The sequence below is a fragment of the Dama dama genome, chromosome 9, assembly GCF_033118175.1.
Source record: "Dama dama isolate Ldn47 chromosome 9, ASM3311817v1, whole genome shotgun sequence".
Taxonomy (NCBI): Eukaryota; Metazoa; Chordata; class Mammalia; order Artiodactyla; family Cervidae; genus Dama; species Dama dama.
This window is the reverse complement of record NC_083689.1, coordinates 15,253,536-15,268,633: the sequence shown is the minus strand read 5'-3', so window position 1 is coordinate 15,268,633 and position 15,098 is coordinate 15,253,536. Positions and strand designations below refer to the sequence as shown.

At 45.5% G+C, this 15,098-nt stretch overlaps 1 protein-coding gene across 1 annotated transcript; it reads left to right on the top strand.

Moving 5' to 3' along the window:
- Window positions 1-13,016: 13,016 nt before the first annotated feature.
- Window positions 13,017-14,843, top strand: RLN3 (relaxin 3). The gene is made up of 2 exons (XM_061150115.1): window positions 13,017-13,278; window positions 14,607-14,843. Exons 1-2 carry the CDS (start codon window positions 13,104-13,106, stop codon window positions 14,834-14,836), a joined length of 405 nt encoding a protein of 134 aa, XP_061006098.1. The 5' UTR covers window positions 13,017-13,103; the 3' UTR covers window positions 14,837-14,843.
- Window positions 14,844-15,098: the final 255 nt, after the last annotated feature.

The following is a 15,098-nucleotide window of genomic DNA, read 5'->3' as shown; positions in this document are numbered from 1 at the left end:
AGTGGAAAGACAGAGTCTTAACCACAAAGTCCCTGATTTGCTAATATTTTGTTTACATTTTACATTTAACTTCATCTGGGATATTGGCCTGTAATTTTCCAAGTAGCTATTAAAACTTAAAGAAACGAAAATAAAATACAATGAAGAATTCTGTTCCTCAGTTACTGGACACTTTTTTTGTGTGGCTGTGCTGGGTCGTCTTTGCTGTGCAAGGGTATTCACTAGTTGCAGAAAGCAGGGGCCACTCTCTGGTTGTGCGAGGGCTTCTGGTTGCAGTTGTGGAGCATGCTCTATGGCATGCGGGCTTCAGTAGTTTCGACACGTAGGCCCAGGGGCTTAGTTGCCCGCAGCATGTGGGATCTTCCCAGACCCAGGGTTGAATCAGCATCCCCTGCCTTGCAAGGCAGATTCTTAACTACTGGACCACCAGGGAAGCCCTCACTAGACACATTTAAAGCACTCAACAGCCACATGTATTAATAACTAGTGGCTACTGTATTGGAAAACATATTCTTATCAGTGAAAGTTCAGTTGGCCATCATTGCTCTAAAGTATCTCTAAAAAGACATTTCAGAGACTTGGGGAAATGTTGATATTCGCTCTGGTGTTAGATGATACTGATGAATGATCGAATATTTTGTTAGGTGTGAAAATGTCCTTATATTTTATAGGAGAAGATCTTATTTTTCAGAACTTTGTGTTGCAGTATTTAGAGATGAAAAACAGTGGCAGTAAGATTGAAAAGAGATGGTGTGGGGACTCACGTGGTGGTCCAGTGGCTAGGACTTTACACTCCCAATGCAGGGGGCCCGGGTTCAAACTCTGGTCAGGGAACTAGCTCCCATGTGCCATGACTAAGACTTGATGCAGCCAAATAAATAAATAGTTTTTAAAAAGGAAAAGAAAAGAGCGAGATAGTGTCTTTAAAGTATGTAAGACAAAACCAGACTTACAGCAAATCCTCAATAAATGTTAGTGGTCAGTAATTTAAAAGTTTGGAGGAAGGACAAATTTGGAAAAAATATTTACTACACATTTTATAACCATATGGTAAGCTTCCTTAGTATATAAAGAGCTCCTAGGGGAGCTCCCTGGTGGTCTAGTGGCTAGTGTCCTGCTTGGGAGTGTGTCCTGCTCCCAAGGCCACAGGTACAAGGCCTTGCACCAAGGCCATAGAAACAGAGCCCAGAACCGAGGTCACCTTTGAAGCTGATTGAGCCCCTTTGCAACCATTGCCAAAAGCCCCCCGATATCACTAACAAGCTGATATCAGTTAGGCAAAGATGCCCACTGCAGCTAACACCCTATAGTACCCTGACCAGTCATCTAATGCCACCCTTCCAGCAGGAATTTTCTTTGCCTTGAGTCTATTAACTCATGAAAGCTGTCAACTCTCCCTGGTCTGTCAGGAGGTCGGCCCCCTGTGCTCGCAGTGCCCACGTTTTCTCTGCTGTTTGTGCTTAATAAAATCTCACTCCCTTCTGAAATGCTCTGGGTCTGGAAATTCTTTTCCAACCCGTGCTCGGACTGCCTCGACAGATGGGATTCCGAGCCTTCACTGTCAAGGCTCAGGTTCAGTCCCTGAGAAGGGACTCAGACCCTGCAAGCCATGTGGAGCAGCCAAAAAAACGTTTTAAATGAACAGCAACAACAATTAAAAAAAAAAAAACCCTCCTAGAAATCAGGAAGGAAAAGATCAACAAAGAATAATGGGCGAGGAAGGTGATCAGAATGGAAAAAGAAACTATAAATAGCTCTTAACTACATGGAACTATGAAAATATGTTCTGCCTCGCTTGTGGTAAGGGAAATGCAAATTTTCTCTGTTCTGAGATAACATTCTTTGCTTGTCCTATTGGCAAACATCCAAGGTTTGATGATACTCTCTTGGTAAAGCTGAAGGGAAACAGGATTCTTACCTGTGGCTGGAGGGAATATGAGTTAACCTAACCCTCAAAGGGGGAAATTTGGTATTATCTGTGAAAATTACAAATGCACATAATCTTCGAGCCAGAAATCTCACTTTGCGGAATTTATCTACAGCTACACTCGCGTGTGTGTGAAATGATGTTTGCATAAGAGTCTTCACTGCAGTGTTAACCTAAGAACAAATGGATGAAAATATGTTTGTCTCCAGCCGTGAAATTAACTATGGGGCATCTAAGTGGCAGAATACTTTGTGGTTACAAAAAATGACAAGTGCGTAAAGACAGCTTTGGAAAGGAGAGAGAGATGGCCAGCATTTGTTGTTAAGTGGGGGGGAGGTGGGGAGGAAGAAGGTGTTGAAGAATGTGTAAAACCTTCAACTGAAATTCTGACACACTCTACCACATGGACGAACCTTGAACTATTATGCTAAATGCAGGAAGCTACACACAAAAGGGCAAATACTGTTTGGTTTTAATTTGTAAAGTACCTAGAGTAAGTAAACTCACAGAGACAAAAAGTAGGACGGTGGTGGCCAGAAACCGGGAGAGGGAGGGGCAGAGCATCGCTGTTTCATTGGGTACAGAGTGTCGGTTGGGGAAAATGAAAAAGTTCTGGAGTTGGATGATGGTGATAGTTACACGACAATGTAAATGTGCTTAATGTCGCTGAACTGTATACTTTAAAATGGCTAAAATGGGAAAAAAAATGGCTAAAATGGTAAATTTTTATATTTTATTTGTATATATGTATATAACCACAATAAAAAGAAACTTTTTAAAGCTACCTTTAACGTAAAAGCAGGTGTGTGGGAGGGACTTCCCTGGTGGTCCAGTGGCTAAGACTGCGTTACCAATGCAGAGGGCCTGGGTTTGATCCCTGGTCAAGGAACTAGATTCCACATGCCTGCTGCAACTAAAGACCCCACTTTGCAACAAAGATCAAAGATTCTGAGTGCCTCTACTGAGACCTGTAGCAACCAAATAAATAAATAAAAGCAGGCGTGTGTGGGTGGGTGAGGGGATAAGGACTCGAGTTTGGATTTCTTTTTATATGTACCCAGAAATTCTGGAAAGATACTCAGGAAATGAAGAGCAGTGAGTTACCTCTGGGGGAAGGGAGGGTAACTAAGACTTGAGAGGAAGATCCTGCAACATAACCTTACACTCTTTGTTGAAACATGAGAATGTGTTAACTGTTCAAAAATAAAATTAGTTTACAAATCTGGAGCATGGTTCTATTTAGGATTGGTAAGATTTTATTTTATTTATTTTTAAAAAGTCTTTATTGAATTTGTAACAATAGTTTTCTTTTTTTTTTAATTTTTTTGGCCACAAGGCATGTGGGGTCTTAGCTCCCTGTTTTTCAGTGACTCAGTCATGTCCGGCTCTTTGCAATCCCCGGACAGCAGCATGCCAGGCTTCCCTGTCCTTCACAACCTCCCTGATCAGGTATCCATTGCACTGGAAGGCGAAGTCTCATCCACTGGACCGCCAGGGAACTCCCTGCTTTACTTTATTTATTTTTTACTTCACATCCTCATGGCATGTGAGATCTTAGTACTCTGACCAGGGATTGAACCCTTGACCCCTGCATTGGAAGTGTGGAGTCTTAGCCACCAGACCAGTAGGGAAGGCCCCAGGATTGGAAAGATTTGAGTGCATTTTTATGCTGACCATGATAATGATGATGATGATAACAATAATGATATTGGTGTGTGCCTGCTCAGTCTCTCAGCCGTGTCTGACTCTTTTGCGACACCACGCACCATAGCCCACCAGCCTCCTCTGTCCTTGGGATTTCCCAGGCAAGAATCCTGGAGCGGGCTGCCATTTCCTACTCTAGGGGATCTTCCTGAAGCAGGAATCAAACCCGCATCTCCTGGGTCTCCCACATTTCAGGTAGATTCTTTACTGTTAAGCCACCAGGGAAGCCCATAATGATATTGCTAGCAGATTACCTTTCGCAATTCTATAGTTTCCTAAGGCTGCTGTAACCGTTCATCATAATCGGATGCCTCCAGCAATGCAGAGTTATTCCCCCACAGCTCTGGAGGCCAGAAGTCCCAAATCAGCAAGGTTCAGCAGAGCCGTGGCTCCCTCCAAAGCCTCTTTTGTTTGCCGTGCTAGTGCCCGAGTTGTGTCTGACTCTTTCAGGGATTTTGCAAGCAAGAATACTGGAGGGGGTTGCATGTCCTTCTCCAGGGGATCTTCCTGACTCAGGGGTGGAACCTGGGTTTCCTGCAGGTTCTTTACCAATAAGCCACCAGGGAAGCCCAAAGGGCCTAGGGAGGATCTTTCCTTGTCTCTTCAGCTTCTGTGGCTCCTGGCGTGACTTGGGCCTCTTTTGACTACATCACTCCAATCTCTGCCTCTAGCTCCACTTGGCCTAATCTCTTCTGTCTGTGTCTTTAACACTTGGCATCAGATTTAGGGCCCACCCAGATAATCCAGGATGATGTCATTTCAAAGTCCTTTCTCCCCTGGGAATTCCCGCAGTGGCTAAGACTCCAAGCTCCCAATGCAGGGAGCATGGGTTCCATCCGTGATCAGGGAACCAGATTCCACAAGCCACAGCTAAGAGTTTGAAAGCTGCAACTGAAGATCGTGAGTGCTGCAAGAAGCTGAAGGTCTTGCGTAATGCAACTGGGCTTCCCAGGTGGAGATAGTGGTAAAGAATCTGCCTGCCAATTCAGGAGACATAAAACTGTGACAAACCTAGACAGCATGTTAAAAAGCAGAGACAACACTTTGCCAACAAAGGTTGGTGTAGTCAAAGCTATGGTTTTTCCAGTAGTCATGTATGGATGTGAGAGTTGGACCATAAAGAAGGCTGAGCGCCGAAGAATTGATGCTTTCAAACTGTGGTGTTGAAGAGGAGATCAAATCAGTCAATCCTAAAGGAAATCAGTCCTGAACATTCATTGGAAGGACTGATGCTGAAACTGAAGCTCCAATACTTTGGCTACCTGATGGAAGGAGCTGACTCACGGGAAAAGACCCTGATGCTTGGAAAGATCGGAGGCAAGAAGAGAAGGGGCAACAAAGGATGTTGGTTGGATGGCATCACTGACTCAATGGACAGGAGTTTGAGCAAATTCTGGGAGATAGTGAAGGACTGGGAAGCCTGGTGTGCTGCAATTCGTGGTGTCACAGTTAGACACAACTGACGGATTGAAAAACAACAAAGAGGCGCGGGTTTGATCCCTGGGTTGGGAAGATCCGCTGGAGGAGGGCATGGCAACCCACTCCAGTGTGCTTGCCTGGGGAATTCTACGGACAGAGAAGCCTGGCATGCTACGACTGACTTAGCACACACGCACGTACTGCAACCTGGCACAGTCAAATAAATAACACTTTTAAAAAGACCCCTTTTTTCCCAAAAAAGATCATGTTCACAGGTCCTGGGGGTTAGGACGTGGATATATCTTTCTGCAGGTCAGCATTCAACCTGCTTCCCTTCCTGGGTGCCATGCCCAGTGATATGCATTTTACATCATTTCACCCAAGTCCTCAAACAGCCCCATAAAGTACATATGCTTATTATCTCCATCTTCCCAATGAACTCAGAGAGGTGCCACTTGCTCGTGGGAAGTGGGGTTTGAATCCAGCTCTGATGGGCTCAAAACTCTGATTCTGTGTGAGGCACAGAAAGACGCTTCTGGTCCTGGGACAGTCCATTAAAGGCAAACAGTCAGGCAGCAGATATTTTTCTGGTGGGTTTGTTCATCAGCAATCCCTGGGCCAAGATCAGGGATATAGAGAAAAGGGCAGAAGGGTGTGGCCCTGGAGAGGAGCCGGGAAAAGAAGAGGCAGAGGAAGGGAGAGGATTATTCATCAGGCCTTTGGAAGCAGTACAGTCAGCTCTGACTCCCGCCTTCTGGAGGGTTGCCCTTGGCTTTGGGGGCAACTGAGGCCAGGAGTTTGTCATGAAGAAAGGACAAAGGAATAAAGTTAGAATCCAAAGGGGATGTGTCAAGTAGAAATAACATTTAATTAAGCAGCACTTACTGCGTGCCACAGACTTTTACAAGAATTTGACACACTCATTGAATCCTCCTCGTTTTACCGATGAGGAAACTGAGGCCCAGAGAGGTTAAGAGACTTGTCAAAGGTCACACAGCAGGACCTAGGCAGAGATGGGATTCAAACTCAGCTCTGCCCATCACCAGAGCCCCTAATGGATGATTTTTTTTAATTGAGGTGAAATTAGAGATAAATAAATTGAGGTGAAACTGCCATAATATAAAATTAACAGTGTTAAAGGGAACAATTCAGGGGTGTTCTTAGAATCATAATGTTGTGAAACCACCACCTCTGTCTAGTTCCAAAATGGTTTCATCACCCTAAGATATACCTGGTAACAATTATTCTCGATTCCTGCCTCCTCCCAACCCTTGGCAACCACAGTCTGCCTTCTGCCTCTGTGGGTGTGCCTCTTCTGGACATCTCCTATCCATGGAATTGTACACGATGCGACCTCTGGTATCTGGCTTCTTTCACTCAGCATTATGTTCTCAGTGTTCATCCACATGGTAGTGTGGGTCATTGCTTCATTCCTTTTTATGACTATGTGATATTCCATTGTTTGGGATGGACCATAGTTTGTTTACCCATTCATCTCTTGATGGGAATCTGGGTTGTTTTCACTCTTTGACTATTGTGACTAGTGAGACTCTGAACATGTGTGTACATGTAACACTAAAATGGTCAATGTGGGGACTTCCCTGGTGGTCCAGTGGCTAAGACTCCATGCTCCCACTTCAGGGGGCCCAGGTTCAATCCCTGGTCGGAGAACTAGACACCACGTGTAGCAACTAAAGATCCCAGATGCCACGACAAAGATCAAAGATCTCGAATGTTCCAACTAAGACTCAGTGCAGCCAAATAAATATTTTTGGTGAAAAGTGGTCCATGTCTTTTCATAGGAATTGTACCTCAATGCTTATTTATTTTTGACTGTGCTGGGTCCTCACTGCTGTGTGGGCTTTGTCCAGCTGTGGCGAGCGGGGGCGACTTTCTAGTTTCTGTGTGTGGGCTTCTCTCATTGAGGGCTCCAGGGCGTGTGGGCTGCAGTAGTTACAGCTCCTGGGCTCTGGAGTGCAGGCTCAGTAGTTGTGGCACATGGATTTAGTTGTCCCACGGCATGCTCAATCTTCCATGACCAGGGATTAAATCTGTGGCCCCCCCTGTGCTGGCAGGCAAATTCTTAACCACTAGACCACCTGGGAAGGCCAATATTTCTTTTTTTTAAGTAATGCTATCAGCTGAGAGGGCCCAGAAGCAGCAACATCAACCTCTACCCCCAGTAGCAACAAGCAGACTCAACATCCCGATCTTGACTTCTCAATCTTGCCACCACTTTCCAGTAAAGGAAACCCAAGAAAGGAATTCCCAAACCTTTCGGGAAATGGCTGATTCTAGGACTGGGGCAAGGAAAGTGTAAGATGAGCCTGGAACATCGTGTGAGGCCAGAAAGTAAGGAAGTACTCAAAAAGAAATATGGAGTCATGTCAAAAGAACAGTGCCTGAGAGAAAATGCTCAGAGCAGTGGCCAACTGAAAGAGCTCCCCATGGCCAAAGTTGGAACAATTTGGGTGGTAAAATAAACAATAATAGTATTTAATTTTCACCCAAAGAAAAAAAAAACTCTTCGTGAGTCCATATTGGTATAAATAAATGATGGAGCAAGTAAATAAATGGACATGAATCAGCTCTTCCTTACAGAAGAATTCCAAAGAATAAATAATAACAAATGCAGAAGGAGAGAGGTAAATGGAAATTTACTAATAAACAAATAGCACAGTAATAATTTCTGCACACACAATCCACCAACAAAGGCTAAACTCAGTGGATGGAATGGGAAACAGGATCTTTGCATCACCTCAAAGAGTCTCACTCAAAGTATTTATTGGCTAGTATAGTTTTGACATTGTAGTTGTTCAGTCACTAAGTCGTGTCCGACTCCTTGTGACCCCACGGATTGCAGCACGCCAGGCTCTGCTGTCCATCATCTCCCAAAGTTTGCTCGAATTCATGTCCATTGAGTCAGTGATGCTATCTAACCATCTCATCCTCTGTTTAACATATGTTCACAAATTCTACCATACTCCTCAAGACAGTGGAGCTTAACTCCCCCACTCTGGGTGAAGACTGGGAATGTTCTGTTTCTGGACCTGAGTAATGGATGCAGAAGTGTGTTCTGTTTGTGAAAATCCTTCCAACATCCACTGATGGTCTGGGCACTTTTCTGAATGCATGTCACACTTTGATAGAAAGTTCAACTTGCTGGAATGGAGGGGGAAATAAAAGGGAAAAAAAGAAACAGATTCAGTTATGATTCAGAGATTCAGTTATTTTTTCAGAGATGCCCTGTTGGTGTAAAAACTAATGAAAACCAGGACTTCCCTGTGGTCCACCAGTTAAAAATCCTCCTGCCAATGTAGGCGACACAGGTTAGGTCCCTCGTCCCGGAAGATTCTACATGCTGAGGGGCAACCAAGCCCATGGGCCACAACTACTGATCCCCTGTTCTGCAACAAGAAAAGCTACCACAATGAGAAGCCGTGCATCACAACTAGAGAATAGCCCCCACTTGCTGCAACTAGAGAAAACCCAAGAGCAGCAACAAAGACTCAGCACAGCCAAAAATAAAATAAAATAATGCACTAATGAAAAGCAGGGAATTCCCTGGCAGGCCAGTGGTTAGTACTCTCACGGCCAAGGGTCTGGGTTCAGTCCCTGGTTGGGGATTGAAGATTCCACAAGCCATCAACCAAGTGAAAACAAAACAAATGAGAAGCAGAGAAATGATGACAGCTGAAGTCAGGATGATGGTTACCTGGGCATGGAAGAAAGAATTGTGATGGGGGGGTGGGGGTAGGACATCAGTGGTGCTGGCACTGTCCTCCCTGATCTGGGTAATGATGACACGAGTGTTAAAAAATCATTACTTAAAATAATATATTAATTTATTTGGTTGTGCAAGGTCTTAGCCACAGCATGTGGAATCTTTCTGTTTCAGCATGCGACCGCTGAGTTGCAACAGCTGGGATCTAGTTCCCTGACCAGGGATCCAACCCAGGCCCCCTGCATCTGGAGCCTGGAGTTCTAGCCACTGGACCACCAGGAAAGTCTTTGAATCATAATTATTTTTTTAATTGCACAAATTGCAATTTTTTTCACATTTTGGTGGTGTCATAGAGCCAGCTTACACTGACTCGTGAGAACTGATTAATAACTTTTCAGAAAATTGGCTATATCACACTAATATCATATTGGTAGCTTGAAATTGGCCAGAAACCTGTAACTGCTACAAATCAAGACCTTTTTGTTTCTGGAGAGTCCCTTGAGTTGTTTTTTCCTTTTTTTTTTTTTTTTGTGTCTTGTTGTGTTTTCATATTTTAAAAAATTGAACTATAGTTGATGTACAATGTTGTGTTAGTTTCAGGTGTGTATATATATATATATATATATATACATAAATACACACACATATATATACATATGTGTATTGTGTATAGTCACTCAGTCACGTCTGACTCTGCATCCCCTTGGACTGTTGCCTGCCAGGATCCTCTGTCCATGGGATTCTCCAGGCAAGAACACTGGAGTGGGTTGCCGTGCCCTCCTACAGGGAATCTTCCTGACCCAGGGATCAAACCCAGATCTCTGACATTGAAAGCAGATTCTTCACCGTCTAAGCCACCAGGAAAGCCCATATATATATATATATATATGTGTGTGTGTGTATATATATATATATATATACATTCTTTTTCAGATTCTTTTCCCTTGTAGGTTATTACAAAATATTGAGCACAGTTCCCTATATATAGTAGGTCCTTGTTGGTTATCTGTTTTACGTATAGTAATGTATATATGTTCCCCTGGAGGAGGGCATGGCAACCCACTCCAGTATTCCTGCCTCGAGAATCCCATGGACAGAGGAGCCTGGTGGGCCACAGTGCATGGGGTCATGCACTGAAGAGTTGGACATGACTGAAGTGACTTAACACTCATGCATTCGGGGTGTGTATATTTACCCCAACCTCCTAATTTATCTCTCCCCTACTCCTTTGATGACCATAAATTTGTCTTCTATATCTGTGTGTCTATTTCCATTTTGTAAATAAGTTCCTTTGTATCTGGAGAGCCCACTGCTAAACATTGCCCCACACATGACGGCTCCTCTCTGAATGGAGTGGGTAGCCATTCCCTTCTCCAGGGTATCTGCCTGAGCCATGGTTCAAATCTGGGTCTCCTGAGTTGCAGGCAGATTCTTTACCATCTGAGCCACCAGGGAAGCCTGTATATGATATTAGTTAAACATATAAAAATTATATTTTAAATTAGGGTAACCTACACGTAACATGATATGTATCATAGTAACCATTTTTTTTTTTTTCATAGTAACCATTTTAAGCTTCCAGTTCAATGAACCAAAGTACATGCACATGGCTGGGTAACCATCACCACCATCCGCCATCAGAACTCTTCATCCTGTGAAACTGAAACTCTGTCCCCAAAATTTTTAAAAAATTCTTTAAAAATGTTCCCTGGAGGGAGGGATAAACTAGGAGGTTGGGGTTGACATAAACACACTGCCCCAAATAAAAGAGAAAACTAAAAAGAACCTGCTGCCTAGCACAGGGAACTCTACTCAATGCTCTGTAGTGACCTATATGAGGAAAGAATCCAAAAAAAGCAGTGGATATATGTGTATGTATAACTGACTCACTTCACTGTACACTGAAACTAACACAATATTGTAAATCAACTATATTCCAATAAAACCGTTAAAAAAATTTTTTTTTCCCTTTTGGAGAGCATGGACTCTGGAGTCAGAGGCTCTTCTTAAACTTCAATCCCCACTTTCACCTACTAACTAAACTTGGACACCTTATGTCACTGTTGTTTCCTCATCTGTAACATGGAGACAATCTCAGTCCCGATCTCATAGTTCAGTGGTTCTCTAAAGTGTGGCTTCTAGAGACTTCCCTGGTGGTCCAGGGGATAAAACTCCACACTCACAAGGCAGGGGTTCCAGGTTCAATCCCTGGTCAGGGAACTAGATCCCATATTCACAACTAAGAGCTCAGAGGCCACAACTATTAGTAAAAAGATTCCGCATGCTGCAGCTAAGACCCAGGGCAGCCAAATAAATAAACTTTTTTAAAAAGTGTGCTTTCTGGACCAGCAGCATCTGCATGGCCCAGAAATGTGTTGCCAGTGCAGATTCTCAATGGGGTTTTCCAAGTGGCTCAGTGGTAAATAACCCACCTGCCAATGCAGGAGATGCAGGACATGTGATTTTGATTCCTTGGTTTAGGAAGATCCCCTGGAGGAGGAGATGGCAACCCACTCTGAAGGAAAGCTACACGGCTCAAAATAGCCTGGAGTTAAAACTTCCCTCCAGGTCCTTCTCACCATTCTATACAGAATAAAGAACTTTCTCCCCTGAAGAAAGGAATGGACATTAAAATTGATTACATTCAGATCCCAGCCAATCCCAGTCTCCAGCCGGTTTCAGGAATTCCTTACCCCAGCTGCTAAAAGCTGACTAATCAAAAATAATCATGAGGAAAAACAGACCCCCTCAAAATGATGCATCTCCGCATATATACGTTTTCTATATATACCTACTCTCTTTTCCACTTAGCCCAGCAGCCCACTAATCTGACTGCTGCCCCTTCTCACCTCATTAAAGGTGATCTGTTCCTGTAAAGTGCCGGTTTCATGTTTTTATTTTTTCCCTTGAACCTCGCCTTCTCTAACTCCCTTTCCTTACACACTCCAGTATTCTTGCCTGGAGAATCCCATGGACAGAGAAACCTGGCCGGCTACAGTCCATGGGGTCGCAAAAGAGTCAGACACAGCTGAGCACGCACACACACAGAGATTCTCAGATGCTCTGCAAATAGTGCCCAGCAATCTGTATTTTAACAAGCCCTCCAGAGTCTGAGGCTTGCTCAGATTTTGAGAAGCATTATCATAGGTTATGGAGAGGATTACATTGATTAAACAATATCTGAACTATTTAGAGCGGTGCCTGGCCCCTTAACCCACACAGTGTAAGCGCTCAGTATTGTTATTACAGAAGAGGCCCAGGACCCTAGCAGTAGGGTGGTAATGAGGGGCTGGTTGCACCCTCCCTCCTGGCCTGGTGGGGTCTGGGTTCCTGGTGATAGCTTACAGTGAACGGCGTCAGATTCATGATCTCCAAAGAAGATTTAGCTTCGGGACCAGGCACCAGCTTGATCACTCAAGAGCTGTTGCATAGCAGAGTTTTATTAAAGTGAAAGAGACAGAGAAAGCTTCTGACATACACATCAGAAGGGGGACAGAGAGTGCCCCATTCGCCAGTCTTAGCAAGGGAGCTATAGATTTTTCAATTGGTTATTAACAATAAATCAAAAGAATGTCTCAAGGTTGTAAAGGTCTTACCAGATCCACTCCCACAATATACATTTTATAAGATGATAGGATTATTCAGAAGGTTCTCAAGAAGAGAAACACATCGTCAAGCAGGATACATTGCTGTTATATAGTCATTGGTACAGAGTTTAAGGAAAAACATATCCTTGAGCAAGATGAGTTGTTTTGTTGTGCAATCATCAGCTCAGGAAATGGCAACCTACTCCCGTATTCTTGCCTGGAGAATCCCAGGGGTGTAGGAACCTGGTGGGCTGCCTTCTATGGGGTCGCACAGAGTTGGACACGACTCAAGCGACTTAGCAGCAGCAGCTCAGGGCTTAAAGAAAAAAAGCTTGTCTTTTTCTCCTCCTTGAGAACTCCAGACCCCTTTCTCCTCCGTGGGGACCCCGGACTTCTTATCAACCTACCTAAGAATTGACTCTCTCACTGGTCTCTGCTGAGCGGAGGCCTTCTCACCTCTCTCTGTTGAAGATGACAGCCAGTGATGACAGCAGGGCCACGTCACCCTATTCCTTCCAAAGGTTATCACTTGGTCCAGGAAACGGGAAAGGTCAGGGTTTGGTGGGGGGGGCATGCCTGCCTCCCCTCTGCTGATGGAGATAAACGAGGTCACTCAGCTCCTACAGGACAGGAGGGGGAAGCTAAGATGTATAAATGAGGGGCCAGGAGGCGGTAGAGGCACCAGTCACCAGGAAGCTGCCTTGCTGTGCCCATTCTCGCATCTCAGGCAGCCCCGTCCAGCATGCTCAGACACCTGGTGCTGTTGCTGGCCGTGGGGCTGCTGGCTGGGGAGCTGTTGCCGAAGACCGAGGCCCGGGCAACACCCTACGGAGTGAAACTTTGCGGCCGTGAATTCATCCGAGCAGTCATCTTCACCTGTGGGGGCTCCCGGTGGAGACGTGCCCGTGACGCTGTGGGTAAGGCTGGGGAGGTAGTGTGTGTGGCCGCGGGATTGACGGGACATGAGGTGGGTCCCAGAAACCAGAGACGGAGGTGAGATGAGGGGCTGGGGCAGGAAGGTCCCTCCTGCACCACATGCAGCTGGGGAGATGGGCCAGGCCCTTGAAGCTGTGCCAAGGCTGAGGGAGCCGGTTGGCAGAGCTGCAGAGCTGAGATGGGGGTTGGGGTGGGCGGCAAGCCATCTGAACCAGCTAGAGGTCTGGGACACCTGCTACGTGTGAGCCCTGTGTTACGCAAGGCTGGTGTTTGCCCAACCCTGGTCAGTGCCATTCAGAAGCTGAAACTAAAGTGTTTTCCAAGCCTTCAGGGAAGGGAGTAAGAAGAGTGTGGTGACTACAAGGCTAGATTTATCTCCTAATAGGTGACCCTCCTACCAAGTTGCCTTTCTTCCCTGATCCCCTTTATCGGCAAATAGGAGGCACAGCTCCTGTATCTTGCACATTTGTTAAGTGGCAAAATTGAGTCTAAACTGATTAAGACAGAACTGAGTGCTTACCATATATCAGATGCTATTTTAAGTTTGTTTTTTTTTTTAACGCATATTAGTTAAGTCATCTACTCTGTATAAAACTCTACAAGGTAGAAGCTTTTTTAAATTTTTTGATGTGGACCATTTTTAAAATCTTTGTTGAATTTGTTACAGTACTGCTTCTGTTTCAAGAGGCATGGGGAATCTTAGCTCCCCGACCAGGGATCAAACCTGCATTCCCTGCATTGGAAGGCAAAGTCTTAACCACTGGACCACCAGGGACGTCCCAGGAGTTATTATTATCCCCACTTTGCAGACAAGGAAGCTGAAGCTCAAGGATGATAACTGGACTAGGGCTCAGTCAGTTCAGCTCCCAGACATGTGTTTTTCACCATCAGGTCCTCAATAACTAAGTAGGAGGGGAAAAGCTGGGTTTCCCAGGTGGCGCTAGAGGTACCCAAACCTTCCTGACAAGATGTGGGTTATGTTCTCTGGAGGAGGGCATGGTAACCCACTCCAGTGGGTTGCCTGGGGAATGCCATGGACTGAGGAGCCTGGAGGGCTATGGTTTATAAGGTTGAAAAGAGTCGGACACAACTGAAGTGACTTAGCACACAGGGGAAAAGCTGTGACAGAGGAGGAAAGTCAAGTTCAGTGGGGTTAAACTGCTCATCAAAGAAGGAACCCACATCTGAGCAGAGTCTATACTGACGAGGCTTAGTCACACTCCAGAACAGAGAAGTAGCTGGGCGAGCCCGGAGCTGGGACTCTGGGTGTGACACAATCCCGAGCACTAACTCTTCTCATCTTTTGCAGAAGATGCCTTTCCAGAGGTGGACACCGACTCAGAAAGTGAGCTGGATGAGGCAGTGGCCTCCAGCGAGTGGCTGGCCCTGACCAAGTCCCCTCAGGCCTTCTACGGGGCCGGACAGGGCTGGCAGGGAACCCCAGGGTCTCTGCGGAGCAGACGCGACGTTCTAGCTGGCCTGTCGAGCAACTGCTGCAAGCGGGGGTGCAGCAAGAGTGAAATTGGCAGACTCTGCTAGAAGCGGAACTGGGCAGCAGGGGGGCACCGGGGTGAATGCCCCAGCCCTGCCATCCACCTGGCTGGTGTCTGGCTGGGCACTTGTTTCTGGTCCCTCACACATTCATTCATCAGCAAGTCACGGAGGTCCGGCACTGTGGGCTCAAAGTCCCCCCCACCCAACCCCGATCTTTGAGCAGTCCATCCCACCCATGAGCAAGCTATGCCCCAACCTGGCCAAATGGGGACCCTGACGTCTGAGCAGCCCCTATGATGCCTTTCTT

Coding starts and splice junctions, on each gene's coding strand:
- RLN3 (XM_061150115.1), top strand. CDS start 13,104: ATGCTCAGACACCTGGTGCTGTTGCTGGCCGTGGGGCTGCTGGCTGGG. Junction 13,279..14,606: donor ACGTGCCCGTGACGCTGTGG/GTAAGGCTGGGG, acceptor CATCTTTTGCAG/AAGATGCCTTTCCAGAGGTG.